This window comes from Heterocephalus glaber, unplaced genomic scaffold (assembly GCF_053883595.1).
Source record: "Heterocephalus glaber isolate CG9 unplaced genomic scaffold, H.glaber_assembly_v1.0 deba00001472, whole genome shotgun sequence".
Classification (NCBI taxonomy): Eukaryota; Metazoa; Chordata; class Mammalia; order Rodentia; family Bathyergidae; genus Heterocephalus; species Heterocephalus glaber.
In genome coordinates, this window is record NW_028258315.1 from 82,079,757 (window position 1) to 82,099,174 (window position 19,418).

General features: G+C 40.7%; 1 protein-coding gene across 7 annotated transcripts in view; it reads right to left on the reverse strand.

Moving 5' to 3' along the window:
- The window catches only part of Kat2b (lysine acetyltransferase 2B), a 101,955-nt gene that overhangs the window by 16,932 nt on the left and 65,605 nt on the right, over positions 1-19,418 (reverse strand). For 6 of the 7 annotated variants that reach the window (XR_015439547.1, XR_015439546.1, XM_087182229.1 and 3 more), the window contains exons 8-11: positions 11,887-12,012; positions 9,203-9,339; positions 6,659-6,867; positions 5,342-5,468 (exon numbers count right to left, since the gene is read on the reverse strand). Coding sequence is in view for 5 of the 7 variants with exons in the window: in XM_087182229.1 (XP_087038355.1) it covers positions 5,342-5,468; positions 6,659-6,867; positions 9,203-9,339; positions 11,887-12,012 (599 nt within the window). In the remaining 2 variants the exon portion in view is untranslated. The remainder of the gene's footprint in view (positions 1-5,341; positions 5,469-6,658; positions 6,868-9,202; positions 9,340-11,886; positions 12,013-19,418) is intronic. The other variant, XM_087182228.1, reaches the window with a different exon arrangement.

Sequence of the window (19,418 nt, forward strand, 5' to 3'; positions counted from 1 at the left end):
AAGAAATTCCAACAAGCATGCCAGGAGTTTGTGTTTTGATAAATTTTACCAACTAGGACCTCTCATGAAGGAAATATAGTCTTGGGCCCAGGGATTTAGCTCAGTGGTTCCAGCACTTGCCTCACAAGCGCAAGGTCCCAAGTTCGATCCCCGGTACCAAAAAAAAAAAAAAAAAAAGTGGAAATACAGTCTTAACAACTTTTTAGACATTTCTAAACTTTGAAAATAAGCTACAAAACTAAAAACTTCAAAAATCCTTGGTTTAAGATAAAATCATCATTTGAAAATAGATGTTTCCAGTTCTTCACAAATAACACACCCAAGGCTATAGGCTGCTGGTTTAGTCCTAAAAATTATTTGCTGAATATTAATACAAAAGTGTATGGAATAAATGTTGATTATGAATTTCTGTTCAATCGTTCAAGTATTTCAGAACCAAAGATGAAAAGAGGTATAGAAATGAAAAGTATTAACTTTCATTAGTATATTTACTAATCCAAATGTTTGTTGTACACCACATTCAAAAATCCTTCTAAAAAATCACATCGCCACCTACACAGAATCTTTAACTTGGCCTTAAGGATTGAGAAACTCAGAATCTCTGAGTAAGTCAGAACATGCTAGGAAGTAAAAATAGTTAACCATGTTGAATAAATGAGTGGTTTGAAAAGGAAAAAAATACCCAAATACTGATTCTTTCAGTGACATGCAAAGCTTAGACAAAGAAATCTATAAATTTAATGTGACTGTTTCAGAGCTTGATAAAAAGAGATAAAAGTCAACCTAAACATCCAGAGATAAATATCTTCACATCTGAGAACTCAGTTCACAGGTACAATCTCACAGAATTGCAGCACCTCAAAGGATGTTTAGTAGTCATTTAGTTTAACTCCATATCCCACTGAAGCGGAAGTCCTTTGGTACCTTCATAAAAAGCTGGGAAGGAGCCAGGGATTTAGCTCAGTGGTTCCAGCGCTTGCCTTGAAAGTGCAAGGACCCTAGTTCAATCCCTGGTACCAAAAAAAATTTTTAAATAAAATGAAAAGCTGGGTAACATGCTGTGTCTCCCCAATGCAGGCCAATCCCTTGGTCCTGAGTTAGACCAATTTATTTTTAGGTACTATACAATCAAGAATTCCTTCCTAATGTTCACCTGAAATCTGGACCTGCATTTCTACTCATTAACCATAGTTTACTCTATTTTTTTTTTTTGGTACTGGGATCAAACTTGGGTCCTTGCGCTTGCGAGGCAGGCGGCAGAACCACTGAGCTAAATTCCCAGCCTTAGTTTACTCTTAAAAGGCTCATTTATGCTTTTAACAACTCTTTTCAAGCTCTTCAAAATTAGACTCACTTATGCTCATCAATCTTCACCGCCAAAGCCCCAAGCCAAGAGTCATCAAGGTTAAGGTCATTTCTTATATGATACCCCAGGAGACCCTTAACAACTTAATCACATTTTTTAAAGCTTTCTCCAATATAACAAGGCCTTCCTAAAGCTTAGGTCCTGGCCCAAGCCTAATTACAGTCAAGTGATGCTCTGTGCTATAAAGAGGAGGAAAGTATCAACTCCCTCTTCTAGGTTTTATTCTTCCACTGATATTACCCAAGGACACTTAAGCTTTTCCGAAACATCACAATTCTAAAACACTTTTTGAGTTTTAATAAAATTTGAATAAAAAGACAAATGGAATATCTCTCTGAGCAGAAGATGGTAAAATGAGGAAGATAAACATATAAACACATAATTACAGAACAAAGCTTCACGGTTGGATGTAGCAACTAGTTTCATGTGGCTACTGAGCAACTGAAATGTGACTATTCCAAGTTGAGATGTGTAGAAGTATAAATACACATACAACATGTAAACATTATTAACACTATAAACATTTTATACTTCTTACATATTGGTATGGCAATATTTTAGAGATATTAGGCTAAATAAAGAATATGAAATTAATTTCACTTCTTTTTACTCTTTGTAACAGATTTACTAGAAAATTTTAAATTACATATATGACTTGCATTTCAGTGTCCCATTATATTTCTACTGTGTGTCATTGATACAGAGGAGTGTATTCGTACTTACACTACTGAAAAGGCCAGGCATGGCAGCATACACCTGGGAGACTAAGGCAGGTGGATCACAAGTTTAACCCTTGCCTTAAAATAAAAGACGCCAAGGGGCCGGAGATTTAGCTCAGTGGCAACGCACTGCCTCATAAGCACAAGGTCCTGAGTTTGATTCCCGGTACCCCAAAAAACTTTTTAAAATAAATAAATAAAATAAAAAGGGCTGGGGATGTAGCTCAGTGGAAAAGGCCCTTGTTTCAAACCCATAAAAGTATGTGGAAACTCCACGTGTGACCTCTATCAAGCAGCCTCTGGTCTCATCCAGCATCACCTAAGGACTCAGTATTTTGTCACATTCCCTGTGAAGTATTCACAGGAATTGGTGTATAAGCTGGATTCTCCAAGATGACTGATTTTAGTAAACATTTAAGATCTCGACTTAAAAATTCACTGCTTTTACAAACATAAACTACTGTAATTGGGACCCATTCAGTTTTACTCTATGTTGGAACAGAACCTGATGTTGTTTAGTGCTGAGTTGGCAAGGCTCAATAATCTTTATCTCAGACGCCATGCAGATAAAAATGTCCATGTCTAGGGTACTACATGTCTCAGGAGTTATGCAGTAATCATTAAGGAATGACACAGGACAGTGAAAAGACCAGGCAATTAATGGAAAAACTGTACATAACTTCCATCCATTCATCCATTCTATTCAGTTTTGAAAGACTAATCTTTGTTTTCTAAAACTGCACTATCAAGTCAATTACTTTTGTAAAAAAGTAATTTTTTGCCTAGTTTTTCTACTTGAGTTTGTGATGTTTGGCCACTTTCGGTCAAATCTTTAGAAAATTACATGGTTGAGGGGAAAAAAACAAACTGCCTTTCTGGGAAGTAATAAGACAAAGTATCCAATTCATACTATAAGTACCTTCAGTTTGCCTGTGGTATTCCTACCAGTGTCCAAGGCAACCTTAACCAACCTTTCCAAACAGGGTACTTGGTACAGCTACCTCTGCAAACAAAAATTGTGCAGTCTTTCTGAAATTACAAACAAAAATTTATTTTCCAAGTCTTCTTTATGAAAAGTTAAGGGAAAATTTTTTTACCTGTAAGGTCCTAAACTCAAGACATTTAAAAACATCTGGATACCTGGACATTTCTCTCACTTTGGTTGGGGGACGTGACAAAGACAACAATAGCACCACCTAAAGATGCACTGTCAGAAATCCTTGAGAAAAGACCAGAGAACAGTTTCCGGTAAATTTGCATCTTCCTTTCCCCAGTCAGGATGATGAATGTGAGACTAGTGAATTGTATTTGCCCTTTGATGTTTAGTACTTGGAGTCAAAGACAAAGAGCTCCCCTTGTGCTTTGTGACAATAAATACATCACAGTGCTACAACTGGCTCTGAGACCAGAGAGCAAAGCTATTAATGAAAGCCAAAGTACCAACAGCACAGACTGCAGCCCTCAAGCAGAGGATGATTCCCTCCCGTGACTCATTTTTGGGTTTTGCAAATGAGAAGAAGGAATCAACAAGGTCCTTAGAGCTGCACTGTCCAATACAGGCTGATCAAGCACTTGAAGTGTGGCTAAGGCTGGTCGGTCCAAGCTGAGCTGAGCTGTGAGTATAAAATACACAGCTGATTTTAAAGACTTAGTACAAAACAAAGAATGTAAATGGTAACTTGGCTCTGTGGTGCACACCTGTAACCCAAGAACTTTGGGAGGCTGAAGCAGGAGGATTGCAAGTTCAAGCCCAGCCTGGGCAACTCAGCAGCTTAGTGAGGTTCTGACTCAAAATAAAAAATAAAAAAGGCTGAGAACATATGAAGCTCAGCGCAAAAGCTCTGAGTTCAATTTTTTAAAAAAAAGAATAATGTAAATAGTCTCAATAATTCTTTGTGACAGTGACACTGAATAGTAGGTAAAATAAAATATATTTTAAAATTAGCTAGGTGTGGTGGTGCCCGCCTATAAGCCCAGCACTTGAGAGGCTGAAAAAGGAGGATCACTGAGAATTTGAGGCCATCCTGGGCTACACAGTAAGGCCCGATTTAAAAAAATTAAAAAGAAAAAGAATTAACCTTACCTGTTTCTACTTGCTTTTTTAAAAATGTAGCTAGCTACTGGGGCACTGAAAAATACTTTGGTGCCTAGTATCTGCAGGTCATACTTCTAAGGGATAACATCACCTAGACCTTACAATAATCTTTCTTAGCAGCCACCTAATAAAATCTGCTTATGTTTCTACCACCTACCATACATTTTTGCATGATACTCTATGGGGCTCCCTAAATAAGGATACATTTTCTAGTTCCCTTTTCCTAAGAGCAGCAGGGAAGAACACAACAAAGTCTAGATGAGAGCTCTTTCTGCTAAATGGCAGACTAACTAGTCAGCCAGAATAACTGAAATATCAAAAAACATAGCCACAGTTCCCAGGGAGAAAGGGAATTAAACCAAGAACAATTTGAGAAGTTAGCAATATGAATGACAAGGGAAAAGGAAGGGAAGAAGGGAGGGAGGGAGGGAAGAGACAGGATGTTGGGGGAGGGAGAAAAGGAAAGGGGAGGAGGAGGGAAGAGGGGAAGAGGAAGGGGAAGGAGGGAGGAGGGAAGGCAGCCACTAACACATCCCAAACATTACATGAATGCTTCCTAAACATCCCATTTTTCACGACCTCCCTTAAAGAATTTCTTTAGGGGGCCAGGGATTTAGCTCAGTGGTTTTGTCGCCTGCTATGCAAGCGCAAGGACCCAAGTTCGATCACCCGTACCAAAAAAAAAGAATTTCTTTAGTCCCTGTCCCCCTTTAGGGACTAGGTCATAAGAATCCTTCTGAAGTGTAAGCTGCATAAATCATCTTCCTAATCTACATCAACCACATCCTTTCTGGTGGTTCAGTGTTGCCAAGTGTGTGTGTGCATGACTGTGTGTGTAAACTAATAAGACTAAGACTGACTTTCAAGCATCTTTTCATTTGCTATAGACTACGCTTCAGATCCATATTGGATTGCATAACGTCCCTGTACTTTGCCCCAGTGTCCAACAAATCCTGGATACAACCCTCCTTGTTGGTATATGGAACAGTTATCCTCCTCAGTTACACACATACACTCACAGTGAGAGGACTCTTTCTCAGACAGTCCTGAACTCCACATGGAACATTCTCTGGACATGGCAGAGAGGTCTTCTCAAGCTCAGCAGCTTTAGTGAGAAGACCCAAGTTCTGCTTTTATTCTAAGACCTTAGGGTTCCCTTACCTTGACTTGCTCATTTGAGGTGACAGCACAGAAAACAATCTCTGTGAATCCTTGGGATGGGAACATTCGGAAACAGATACCACCAATGACACGGCCATCTTTAATTAAAGCAAGAGTTTTGTGTTTCCTGAAAGAGTAAAATTATGTCAAAATGTTATCTACCTTTGTTGTATAAGTATACCTTTGGGGGGGCCAGGGATTTAGCTCAGTGGTTCTGGCGCCTGCCTCATAAGCACAAGGTCCAGAGTTTGATCCCTGGTACCAAAAAAAAAAAGTATACCTTTGGGAGTATTCCTTAGTAACTAACCAATAAAAACTTTCTTCATCTATGGGCTGGGGATTTAGCTCAGTGGTTCCAGTGCCTGCCTCGCAAGCGCAAGATTCTGAGTTCGATCCCCAGTACCAAAAAAAAAAATCTGGGTCGGGGATTTAGCTCAGTGGTTTTGCCGCCTGCTGCACAAGCGCAAGGACCTGAGTTTAATCCTCGGTACAAAAAAAAAAACAACAACTTTCTTCATCTAGTCATCCTTTCACCCAGACCCGCTACAGCAGGACAGAGCCTCATCAGACCTCCCATCACAACAAACCACAAGTCCCCTATGAAGTGTCTGAACGCTACAAACACATAGTATGTGCAGAGGAGATCTGGAACTAGTACACCCAATACCCAGAAACTGAAGGTTGGGGTCAGGGGAAGAGCACAAAGTCATGGTCAAATGTGTCATACATTCCTGAAGAGTTTATTCTTACTCAAAAATATTATGAAAAAGAATACAAATTCACATGTACCACTTCCCAAACCCTGCATTAAGGAATCCTATCAGACCTTCTCTCTATAATAAGTGTCCCTCTGAACTGTCATGTGTGTGGATTACAGCTTTCACAGCATGCTGGGCCATATATGTTTAAATAATTCAATTAAAGGAGTTTAGTTTCATATTGTTAATTTTTTTTTAAAGCAATGAATTTTACCAAGTTAACAGTTCTTATATCCCAATAATTTTCCCAGTTTTTACAGACCTGGGCAACAAATACCAAAACCCAGAATGTTTTTGACTATGAAAAAACTGAGATTATTTTCTTGGTGTTTATATTCTCTCACTGCTATAATGAAGGCAGTGCAGGACAGTCACCAGCGATTCAAAATATAAAGCCTTGCTATTAACAACAACATTTACGAATGGATGGAAAATTAGTAATTTTTGGCATGGAAATTGTCTTTCTGCATAGTTCTGTATCCACAACTTGACAGGAAGCAACAGGATTTGACAAGAGCCTACGACTGACTTTAAGAAGGAAGAGCCAAGCTCAGCTTACGGGTCAAAGACAAGCCGTGTGATGTACTCTTTGGGCATTCGGGGCAGCTGATGGGAGAACACGTTCTGAAGGCCGACGAGCCACATCAAGATCTTCTTGTTTGGTTTCTGGTTCAGGGAATTGCCAACCACATGAAACTCAATCACACCCCTGCGCTCCTCCAGCCTCGCCGCCTCATCCCTGGCTGAATGTGCTGACAGAAAATTTGTCTGGGAAGCAAGAAATAGGAAAATTTATGCAGAGCTATTCTTTTAAGACAATAGGATGGGACAAATCAAAGCTTGTCTTCTTTGTTCCAATGAGATATAAGTTTAAAGGTACGTATGGCACAAGCACACACACAAGTTAGGAAGACAAAACAGAAAAAGTAGGTAAACACTGTGAGAAATCTAAGTACTACATGTGTTATGGATGAGGCATCAACAAACTTTGCTGTAAAGGGCCAGACAGAAAATATTTTAGGTGCTTTGAGCCACAAGGTCTTTATCTTAAACTTTTCTTGCTACTGTAGTGCAAAAGCACTGGTCAATATATGTTAAACAATAGATGCAGTAGTATTCCCATAAAAATTATTTTTTAAAAAAGGTTGAGGGGCCAGGGATTTAGCTCAGTGGTTCCACCGCCTGCCTCGCAAGCGCAAGGTCCCAGGTTCGATCCCTGGTACCAAAAGAAAAAAAAAAAAAAAGGTTGAGAAAGAAAGTCAGGTTTGGTCTGTGGGCCATCAGTTTGCCAACCCCTTGCTTTAAAAAATCTCATCCAGGGCAGGGATTTAGCTCATTGGTTCCGCTGCCTGCCTTCCAACCACAAGGTCCCAGGTTCAATCCCTGGTACCAAAAAAAAAAAAAAATCATCCAGCTGAGCTTACAAGATCCTTGGGGTGACAGATTACTAAACACTCAGTACAAGTGAAAGAGTGTCAGTCACGTTTATATTCTTAGTACCTCTTTTTTGAGGACAGTTTTCTTTCTCAAGGAGTATCTGTCAACCCACACTTAACCATGTTCCAATCTTACTGAATCCACCCACTGGTGTGCAGGTACACATTCAACTACAGCTCTTCAGGGAAGAAAAGGCCTAACTGGTAGCACTTGCTGATTCCACTGGTCTACAGCTGGCTGTCTGGGTGACCAGGTGCCCTGTGTTCAATTTCAAGCTTCCACGGAATTTAACAACCAGCTCTAAAAAATCCTGAAAATTTAACGGTTTTCTTGGGCATATCAACATAAGCCAGCTCCATCGTACTAAATCCATCTAACAAATGTTGAAATGCTTGAATGCTGCCCCACTTTACAGCTGAAAAACTAAGCTCAGCTGAACTGTGAAGTTAACAAATCCCTGAAACCCTAGTATATACAATGAACTACATGGTTTTAAATCCCCCAAGACTGGACATCTAGAAGGAGCTGTAAAGAATAACTTTATGAGATCTATTACAACATTCCACTTCTCTGAATTAGCCTCAACATTATAAGGAAACATGGCAAAGCAAAAACTAATACTTTAATGTATTAATGTAGTACAGCTACACTAAAAAGATACAAAGTTGTTTATAAAATAGTATTTAAGCCATTTCTTATCTGAAAGCTTTAAGAAATGTCTTAAACCATCTTTTCCCTGGACGCAACACAATGAGATGACAGACGTACTTTTACCAAAAACACTGTATTTGGATCTACCTAGTCACTTGTAAGCAATCAGACAAAATAAATAGAAGGACAATATGTAAAACTAGTGACCAAGACTCATCAACAACGACAGCACTGCAAAAAGAGGCTAGAGGACTGTTTTAGATTAACGTAGACAAGAAATAAAAACTAGATGTAGTGCTTGATCCCCAACTGATCCTTCAACTGTAAGTATAAAAGACCTAGCTTGGATATGTGGGGAATTAGGACATGGCCTATCCAGTAGGCCAGAGATCAGAAAATTTCTCATGATAGGTCAGATAATAAATACCTTAGGTTTGTGAGCCACACATTCCCTTTCTCAACCATTCAAATCTGCTTTGTAGTGTGTACAGGCAACCACAGATAATGTTTCAATAAAAATTTATTTACAAAAAATAGTAGACCAGATCTTGCCTGTAGGCTAACATTTGTCAACCTGGCACTAGCCTATTATGATACATAATAATGGTTAAAAAGGTTAGAGGTGATGTGCTACAACGTCTGTTTTGAACTCTGAAATGATTTCAAATGGCTCACAATAGACAGAAAAAGACAGACAGGAAAATCAAAGGCAACTGCTGAATCTAGAGAAGTCTATGGCTTTTAATTATAGAATTTTTGACACAGTTATGGGGGTTTGAAATTCTTCAAGATGAAAAGTTTAATTGTGTGAGATCGTTAGAATGTGGCCCTCTGATGTGATACTCAGCAAGGGAGTCACCTCTGGATTCCCCCTCATGCACTCCCGACCTTGACCACCAGGTTCACTGTAAAGCTGGGTAGCACACTAACTCTCAGCACTCCCTCCCCCATTTCTGAGAGCAGGAGTGGAGACAGAAGGGGTCCACCCACTGACCACCTGGTTTACACTTCTGACCTCTGGTCCAAGCATCGAGGCAGGGTCTGTGATAGTTGACATGACCTCACTGATCAATTCCATAGGAATATCCCCCATAACTCGGGGTCTCTTGGCCTCCTCCAGAACATGAGAATCATTCATTTTCCTCTTTTCTCCTACAGGGATCAAAGTAAAAGACAAACAATGAGTGATCTTAAACAGAAAACAGAAAGTGCATGCCAACTACTCCAACTAGTTATCTAGATACACTTTGAATATTTCCTAGTTTCTTTGATAACTGTTTGACTTGATATGTAAGCTATTAAACCACACGCTTCTTCACTGCAGATGCAAAGGGTGATTTCCGTTATTACTGTTTAGTAATTCTAACACAGACCCTTTGTAGTCAGAGAATATGGTCCACGTGATACCAAAAGGTCAACAATTTTGGAGACCTGCTTTACAGCCTAGAATAAGGCCAATTTAAATAAAAAATGTTCAGTGTCCTCATGAAAAGAATATGTACTTTCCACTTTTGAAGAGTAATCTCTATAAATCTACGAGCTCAAGCTTGTTGATTATGATTTTAGGGCATCTAGGTCCTTATTAACATTAATATTTTTATCTCAATATTTTTTGACTGCTTGATCTATGAATTACTTAAAAATGTTTGTTCAAACCTTCAACTGTTTTTGGTTTTGTTTTTTTGGCACAGGGAACAAACTCGGGACCTTGCACTTACAAGGCAGGCGGCGGCACCACTGAGCTAATTCCCCGGCCCTTCAATTGTTGATTATTTCTCCTTGGAGTTATGTTATTTCCTCCCACCCCACATATACATACACAAACATGTAGGTATCCATATGTATGTGGCACATGCATGCATATTTTATATATATATAATATATATACATACACTTTCACATGTATTTGATATACTACTGAATTGTTTTAAACAATTAAAATGATGAATTTAACTTTTTCCTTATAAAATGCACACTTGATCATTCATCATGGTGTTTTTTGTTTGTTGGTGGTTTTTATTTTGTTTTGTTTTGTTTGCTTTCAAACGATACCTCACAAAGCCTGTAGGGCCTCTGGCCTATGCAGCAGGTACAATCTCAACATGCCACATGCTTGAAAGGCCATGCAAAGTCAGAAAGAACTTTCTCCCACTTTCTTCATGAGAATACATCATGGCTTTTTAGCCTTCCTACTCTCATACTTGGTTTTTCTAGTTTTTTAACTTTCATAACATATATTTGTTTTTATAATTTAAAATTTTTAAACTTTCAGATGATCAAATCTAATTCATTCCTCGGGTGTGGACCCCCTGAGATTCTTCCATATAATGTTCTTACTATTCTTAGGTTTAAAACAACAAAAGAAAGGAAGAGTAAGCTGGCCATGGAGGTACATGCCAGTAATCCCAGCACTCAGGAGGCTAAGGCGAGAGGATTGCAAGTTTGAGACCACCATGGGCTACACAGCAAGTTCAAGGCCAGCCTGGACTATACAACAAAACCCTTTCAATGAATGAATGAAGGATAATATAACAACTTGTATACAGAAGATGCTTCCATAACTATTATGTATTACTTACTAAATGGCTTTGGCTCAGTTGTGTCTACATAACATTTGTTGTTTTTGGAAGTAAGAATATTTTCAAACATTTGGTCAACAAGTCTTCAAATTCCCTGATTCACTAAGAGTAATGTTGCCAAGTTATTTATTTCATAGCTGAGGTTTATACCTCTCATTCCCCAAGCCCAAGAGACGAATAGTACTTTAAGAAAGCATCTCAGGCTATATGCAAGCTCATTAGCAAAGAGATTCTTCACTTATTAGTAGTGCCTGCCTTAGAAGTGGGAGAAAGAATAGTGGTACATGCTAAATATTTGGTACTTCATGTTAAGTTCCTCTTCTCTCCCTTTTTCATGATACTTCTTTATTTCAAAATTTAGTCATAGCCAAGATTCGTTTGGTGTCAAGTCTGTGGACAGAAATGTAACCTTCAAAGTGTTCCATAACTGTAAAACACTTCAAGGATTTAAAAGATGCTTTTACCTATGTGGCAAAATTCATTACCCTCCTGCTATCCACACTCTTTGCCAGGTGACTTTGCAGTTTCTCCTACAAATGGAATAGACTACATCTCTCCACTTCTATATCCTTCTGACTCTGAGCTCAACCATGTGACTTGCTCTGGATGACAGAATGCAATAGAAGTGATTGTTTAACAGTTCTGAGTTTCATACTTCTGCTCACTCTCTGGTGTTTCTGCCCTCAGCACAAGAAGGACATGTACTGCACAGCCCAACAGTCCCAAGAGGACGATGAGAAATATGTGGAAGAGAGTTGTTTCCACCTAAGTACCAACCCACATCCAGAACAGAGGCCTCAGGCAATGTGCAGATGCATAACTGAGTCACGCCACAACTGGGTGAGGCAGCTGAAATCTGTCAACAACCAGACACCACATCAAATGAATGACCTGTGATAGTAAGTCTTTATGGTTTTCCAGACTGCATTTAAGATCAGTGTGTTATTCAGAAATAAACAACCAATCCAGCCCAAACCCTGATACGCTTTCCAGCCAGCCAGCCATTCAAACTCTGGCCATGCACAATGTGTACTGGGTCTAAGGCTACCTCAGTCATTTTACAGAGAATGGAGCTCCTAAGGCAAGTCACAGCTCTCCCTTACCCCATTTCAGAGCTCACCTGGGTTTGCCTCAAGCCCACAAGAGGCTTTGCAGGCAGGACTGGTGCTGCCTCCATTCGGCTGCTCAAGGGAAGATGAATTTGAATTGTATGAAACTGCCCCAGCCACAGGAGGCGGACTGATAACTGCCCCAGGAAAAAGAAAAGCAGGTATTAGATGACTCCTTTCTAGGCAATATTTGTAGGCAAATACACGTGAGGCCATCCTATTACTGCCTAACACTACAAAAACTCTTGAAAATAAAAACCACAGGGCCTCAAGATAATAAAGACAGTAATGAGCCAGGCATGGTGGTACACATCTGTAATCCCAGCACTCTGGGAGGCTGAAGCAGGAAGACTGCAAGTTTGAGTCCAGCCTGGGCAACTTAGCAAGACCTTGCTTCAAAATAAAAGTAAAAATGGGGTAGGAGGAGTGATGAGGTTGTAGCTCATTTGGGAGGTTTAGATTCAGTACTACCAAAGGGGGCGGGGAGACAATCATGGATTATAACTCACTGAAAAGAACAGATACCTGAAATAAAAGGCATGAATAAATAAATGAAAAGAGAAATGTTTTTATACACAAAATGTCAACAAATAAGGAAAGTTAGGAAAAAAATCACCATCTGGCAGCCATCAGATAACAGGCTGAGGGTCATGTGTGAAGCTTAAACCTTGAGTATAATTTTGATGAAGGCAGGGTATTCGCAGTCTGAAGGACCTCTCCACAAAAGTAATTACAGAGCCAGGGATTTAGCTCAGTGGTACCACACCTGCCTCACAAGCACAAGGTTCTGGGTTCAATCCCAGGTACCAAAAACAACCAAACCAAACAAAAAGAATCATAAAAGGATTAGTGGTGATTACAAAAGGAAAAGTGCTGATACTACAATGGAAGACACCCAGGGACACCACCTTAACCAAATAACCCAAGACAGCATTGATGTGACAGGCTCAAAGCACATACCTCTTGAGGATGTGAAAAACATGCAATCTGAAGGGTGTAATATACAGAGATATAGAAAGAGGAAGAAAGAGAACCATGCGTGGCTCATGTCTCTAATTCCAACTACTCAGGAGTCTGAGGCAGGAAGACAGCAAGTTTAAGGCTGGCCTGAAAAATTTAGAGACCCTGTCTCAAAATAAAATAAAGAGATCCGCCACCTGCCTCGCAAGCACAAGGTCCTGAGTTCAATCCCCCGTACCAAAAAACTTTAAAAAATAAAATAGAGAGAGACTACTGTGGCTTTCCTCACGGTATCTTCCCCTACATCTTCCTAGGTGTACTTTTATCTTGCTTTTTCCTCTTTTACTCAGCCCAAGATACTCTGCAGAGCAAGTTTCTCCCCACCCACCCCCACCCTGTACCAGGAATTGAACTCAGAACTTTGCCCTTGCCAGGCAGGTGTGGCTCCACGGAGCTACATTCCCTGGCCCTTCTCCTTTACTCTTCACATTTACTTTTTCAAATAAACTTTGCCACTGCTAAAAAATAAATTAAAAGTAAAAATAAAATAAAAAGGGCTGGGGTGGTAGGGTACTTGTCTGGTTTACATGAGGCCCTGGGTTGGATCCACAAAACCATCCCCCAAAAAAACAGAGAAAGAAAGAGACAGAAAAGGGGTGGGGGTAGGACCAAAAAAATAAGTATGGCAAAACGTCACTGTTAGTTTCATAACACCAGTCACAGGCAGAACATAGCACAGCAGTGCAGATACTCAAAGAGAATGCTCACAGAAGTTTCGATGCAGCCACAATTCAGTATGCAGAGAACATTTCCAGAAGTCAAGACAGTAATAGACTCAGTAAACTAAGCAACAGCGAGATACCAACCCTCAGCGCTGTAACTGAATAGCAATTGGTACATAAAGAATCAGAATAAAGCCAGGTATCATGGCACATTCCCATAGTCCGAGCTACTCAGTAAGCTGAGGCAGGACAATCACTTGAGCCCAGGAGTTCATGACCAATCAGGGTAACATAGCAAGACTCCAATCTCAAAAAAGGAAATAATTAGAATATACTAGAGTACCAGACTGTATATTTTTTTCCTTCCAGTATTCAGATCTTCTGAATTTCAAAGCTCACTGGAATGATTCTGAACAAAGAGGAAGCTCTGGTGATGACAAAGACATCTGAGTACCTTGCAAAAGTTTAGAGCCATCATTATGAATGTCATTTATTACAGGTGCATGGATGTGCAGACATGGCAATTAAGTAGATGATTACACTCCTCTCTCCTGAAGAGAACACACTGCAATTATGGCAGATCAAGAGAAGACAGCCTGCTTCTGACAGCTTCAGGTAATACTAAATGTATGATCCAGCTTCAATGGGGATAGCCTTAGCCACAGGAAGATACATGAAGTTTCCATTGAGCCAAAGACAATCTCTGCCTTCTCCATGCTACTCCACAGAAACAGCATTAGCTACACCTTGAGCAAATTAGGGGCTTTGGAGCAGGCACAGGTCAAAGGCACTTTTCACACAGAGAGAAATCCTCTCTAGAGACACTCCACAAGAACACTAAGTTGATCCTGCTGAACAGGATCCCTGTTTTGGTGTTCCCCTGCCTGAAGAAGGAAAGTGTGTTCTTCACTCATTCCCTCCACAAGTTTCTGCAGCACACTTAAGACGGTGCAAGACCATGCGCTGTCAGAACTCCAGCTCCTAACACAGTGTAGAAGTTAGGAATTCAACAGCCCTACGTGTGAAACCCACTTCAATCTCTTACAAGCACTAACCTGGGGCAACTTGTTGCCCCCCTCTAAGTTCCTGTTTCTTTAACCATGTGAAACAGATAATAATTCTAGTTTCCCAGGGCTTGTGAAAAAGAAGGCACTTAATAATAATGTCTATCACCACCACCACCACCACCACCACCACCACCACCACCACCACCACCACCACCATCATCATCATCATCATCATCATCATCATCATCATCGCAGCAAAACGGGCCTCTGACCTTTAAAGAGCTGTATTCATAGCACAGAAAAATATCACAGAAAAAAATGGGATTAGGATAGCATGAGTCAAGCATTACTGGATATAGTAGTTCTCAAATGTTGCTGCATTTCACCATGGCCTGGGGAGCTTCTAAATGCCCCAAAAGTCAAGGCATACCAAAGGCCACAAACAGCATACTCTCTCAGGATGGCACTCAGAATTCAGTATACTTCAAAACTCCACAGCCGTGATTAAGGTTCTACAAATGTATGGAAGAAAGGAGAAATATCCTTGCTAGAGGACACAGAAGAAATTAGGAAATTAGCCTCTGTTTGCAGCAGAGACGCCAACTCAGAGTTAGCTGAATGAGGACAAAGACAAAGTAACTAAGATGGAACAGAGCAATGCAGAGCACACGTCCAGTCACCACAGAGAATACGTCCACCGAACACCAACAGCTCAGGCCACCAGGCAGCCTGTACCCTGTAAAGACAGGCCTCGGCACACTACAGGTCTTGACCAGAGAAGCATGAAATTATCACCTAAGATGAAACATAAAAGGTCACAAGAAATGTTTTTGAGATGATTTGTAACAAGAATTCAAACAAACAAATTTTTGGTCCAAATCAAAATACCCAATCTCCTATGTACTCTATAAGGATTAAATTTGTTGTTTTGTTTTGTTTTTTTAAGACAGGGTCTTGCTATGTAATTCAGACTGGCCTTGACCTCACTATGTAGCCCAGGTTGGCCTCAAACTCACAGAAGTCCTCCTGCCTGCTTCAGCTTCCTAAGTGCTGGGATTATAGGACTACACCACCACCCCCGGATAAAAAAATGTTTTTTAAACCACCTTTTAAAATGCATTTTGCTGACTGAAAGTCCCTAAAAAGGCTAAATACTATATGATTCCTTTTATATGACAATTCTGGAAAAGATAAAACTAAGAGCAAAAACAGGTCAGTGGTTGCCAGGGCAGGGGACAGGATAACGAAAGCACTACAAAGGGCGAAGTGGTAGCTTTTCTCACCACTGAGACAAAATACCCAACACTCACAACTTAAGGAGAGGTTTATTTTGACTCATGTTTTTAGTCCATAGTTGGCTGGCTCCCAAGCAGGAAAGGCATGGTGGAAGGCCCTGGGCAGAAGACAGCTGCTCATGGCATGGCCACTGGGAAGAAGAAAGAAGAAAGGAGCTGGCAAGGGAGATGAGCCCTTCCAGGCCACACCCTAGTGACTTGCCTGTTACACCGAGGCCCCATCACCTAACAGCAAGTCAGCTATAAGCCCCCATAATCCAATCACCTTCCAAAAGCCCTGCCTATGAGCACATGAGGCTCTTGGGGGACATCTAGATATAAACTGTAATACTCCACCCCTGCTCCCAAAAGACTCCCTTTATGCAAAACCCATTTAGTCTGTCTCTAAGAGTTGCTAAAGTCCTAACAGCTTGAGCACTGCTGAAGAGTCCAAGTCCAAAGCCTGCTCTGAGAATTAAGGCAAACTCGTACTAACTGTAACCCCTTGAAAACAATAAAGGCATTAAACACTGATGACATACAAGGGCACAGGATAAACACTCCCATTCCAAAAGGAAGAAACGTGGGACAGAAACCAATGGGAAGAAAGCAAGACTGAAACCCAGAAGGGCAAACATTAAATCCTGTAGCTCCATGTCCAGCCCCCAGGAGCAAGTTGTGGCCATGAGAAGGGAACTCCAAAGGGCTTGAGTGGTCCTGCCCCCATGACACTGCTGGTGGTTGCAGCCCTCATGGATACTCTCCTGGGCTGGGCTGGCTTTACTCATTCCTTGTGGCTTCTCTAAGATGTTGCACGTTTCTGGCTTTTCCCATGTTCTGGGGTCTCTACTATACTTTGCCTTCATTTTCACAGCTTCAACGCTGCTCTCTCAAAGGTGCACTGCTCTCTCAGTAGCACACAGGCTGGCCTCCCAGGTCTTCATCTGAAATCTGAGTGAAACCCTCCCAGATCCCACAACACTTGCATTCTGTGTGCGTGTAAGACCAGCATAAGGTCTGCCATCAGCTGGAGAAGCAGCCTCTTGGGTGATGGCTCCAGAGGCCTCCAAATGCCTGGAGAGTTGAGCACTGTGAACTGAATCCAGGGAACAAACTCTCTAGGCAGCAATTCTCAAGCATGGTGCCCTGGAGCTCTCTTCTCCAAACGAGTCTTTCACTTTTGCAATTTTGAACCTGTGAAGGGTGGGGCCTTGCTGATTCCTAACATGCTCTTAAGCCATTTTTCCTATTGCCCCAATCCAAAATACTTGGCTTCTTTTTAATGTTAATCCTTTCAGCAACCAAGGTCTGCTTTGCTCAGTCTTTGCAAACTCTTCCTGTCAAAACTGAAAATTTTTTTAGACAGGACCTTGGTATGTATTTCAGACTACTCTTGAGCTTATTATGGAGCCTAGGCTAGCCTCAAACTCATGATATTCTCTTGCCTCAGCTTCCCAAGTGCTGGGATAGCAGGCATTTAGTTTTCAGTGAAAACTGAACTTTTTGTTACTGATTTTCACTACAAGACTCACTACAAGCCTCAACAGTATCCATGCCACAGCTCCAACATTAGGCTGCCTTGAAATTTCCTCTACTGGATTAACTTGTCCACTGCCTTTAAATCTCAGTTTCCTACAAAGTCTCAGGACATGAGTAAAATGTTGACAAGTTTTCTGCCAAAGCATAATACACACGGTGTCAAAGCAAACTGTCAATGGAGTCCTTATTCCCAACTGAAATCTCCTGAGCCTGGTCTTTACCATCTATCTTTTTATCAGCATTCTGGTCTTCTGAGCTCCAACCAGAATCTTCTATCAAGCTTAGCTTACAGCATCCTAGGGCTGCTTCTCCAGCTGGCATCCCCCATACCTTTCCAAACTGCTCCCAAGAACCACTTCTAAAGGTTCCTGAACCACATAGCTGGGTAACATCACAGCACTGATCCCACTTCTCTGGTATACCAAAAATCTGTATTAGTCACTTTTGTTATAAACTGGGACAAAATATCCAACACCCACAACTTAACAGAGAGGTTTATTTTGGCTCACATGTTTAGTCCATAGTTGGCTGGCTCTCAAGCAGGAAAGGCATGGCGGAAGGTCCTGGGTGGAAGAGAGCTGCTCATGGCATGGCCACCAGGAAGAAAAGAGAAAGGGGAGGAGCCAGAGAGGTAGATAAACCCTTCCAGGCCACACCCTAAATGACCTGCCTCTTCCAACCAGGCACTACTACCTAAGAGCAAGCCAGCTGTAAGCTCCCATAATCAAATCACCTTCCAAAAGCACATGAGACTCTTGGGGAACACCTAAATATAAACCATAACAAAGAGGCACAGAGAAATTTGTCTACAGTAACACAACTGGTCCACATATTTTTTTTTTTGGTACCAGGGATTGAACATGGGACCTTGCGCTTGTGAGGCAGGCAGCGGAACCACTGAGTTAAATCCCCAGCCCCTAGCTGGTCCACATTTTGACGGTACTGATGGTTACCCAATTGGTTTGTCAAAAACTCACAGTGCACTAAAAAAGGATGAACTTCACTGTATGTAAATTATACCTTTTTGTTTTACTGTATATAAATTATACCTCCATACTTTTTTTTTTTTTTTTGGTACCAGGGATCAAACTCGGGTCCTTGCGCTTGCACAGCAGGCAGCAAAACCACTGAGCTAAATCCCCAGCTCTCTCCATACTTTTTTAAAGAAATAAAATTAACTTTGTTGGAGGAGGTGATATTCACAAGTTTCGGTATTAACACTGAACAGAAATCAGTATGGAGATTTCTCAAAAAACTAAAACGAGAAATTCCATTTGACCCCCATACTCCCCTTCCAGGTATCTTCCTCAAAGAGTTAAGACATCATATTACAGTGATACATGCATATCCATGTTTATAACAGCACAATTCATAAAAGCTACATCTTGGAAGTAACCAATATGTCCATCAACAGACAAATGGATAAAGAAAGAGAAACCTGAGTCATCTGTAGGAAAATGGATGCACCTTGAGACCATAATGTTAACTAGAATAAATGAGACACACAAGCTTAAATATTTCATGGTTTCTCTTATCTGAGAAACCCAAATTGTACGTAAGGAGCAAAATAAAAGATAACAAGAAATAGGGAGATAGATCTTTCTCAAGTGGAAAAGGGAACAAGAGATAGAGGGAGAGAGGTGAGGTAGGAGGCAAAGGGGATGAAAAAAGGAATTGAGATATGTTATGTACTGATTCCATACAAGGAATATAAATAAACATTATGTACTGCAAACATATGCTAATAAAAATATAAAAAATAAAAATTCAGTATCCTGTCTTTCCCCACAGCCAGATATAAATTGCTGCTTTGGCATTTTTAACTAAACATCCCCACTGAGTCTTCCTAAAGTTAAAGACAGCGATTCAGATTCTCTTTCTGGGATTACTATGACTCCAAAAGGTATGTCTCTCTCTTTTTCATAAAATCTCAACTGACACTGCTAGATGGCCCAAGACAATGACAGAGATCCCAAGACTCCAGGCCAAGGCATTTCATATCCTGAGTCTCAGGACCACCCTCTTCCACTCATATCCAACC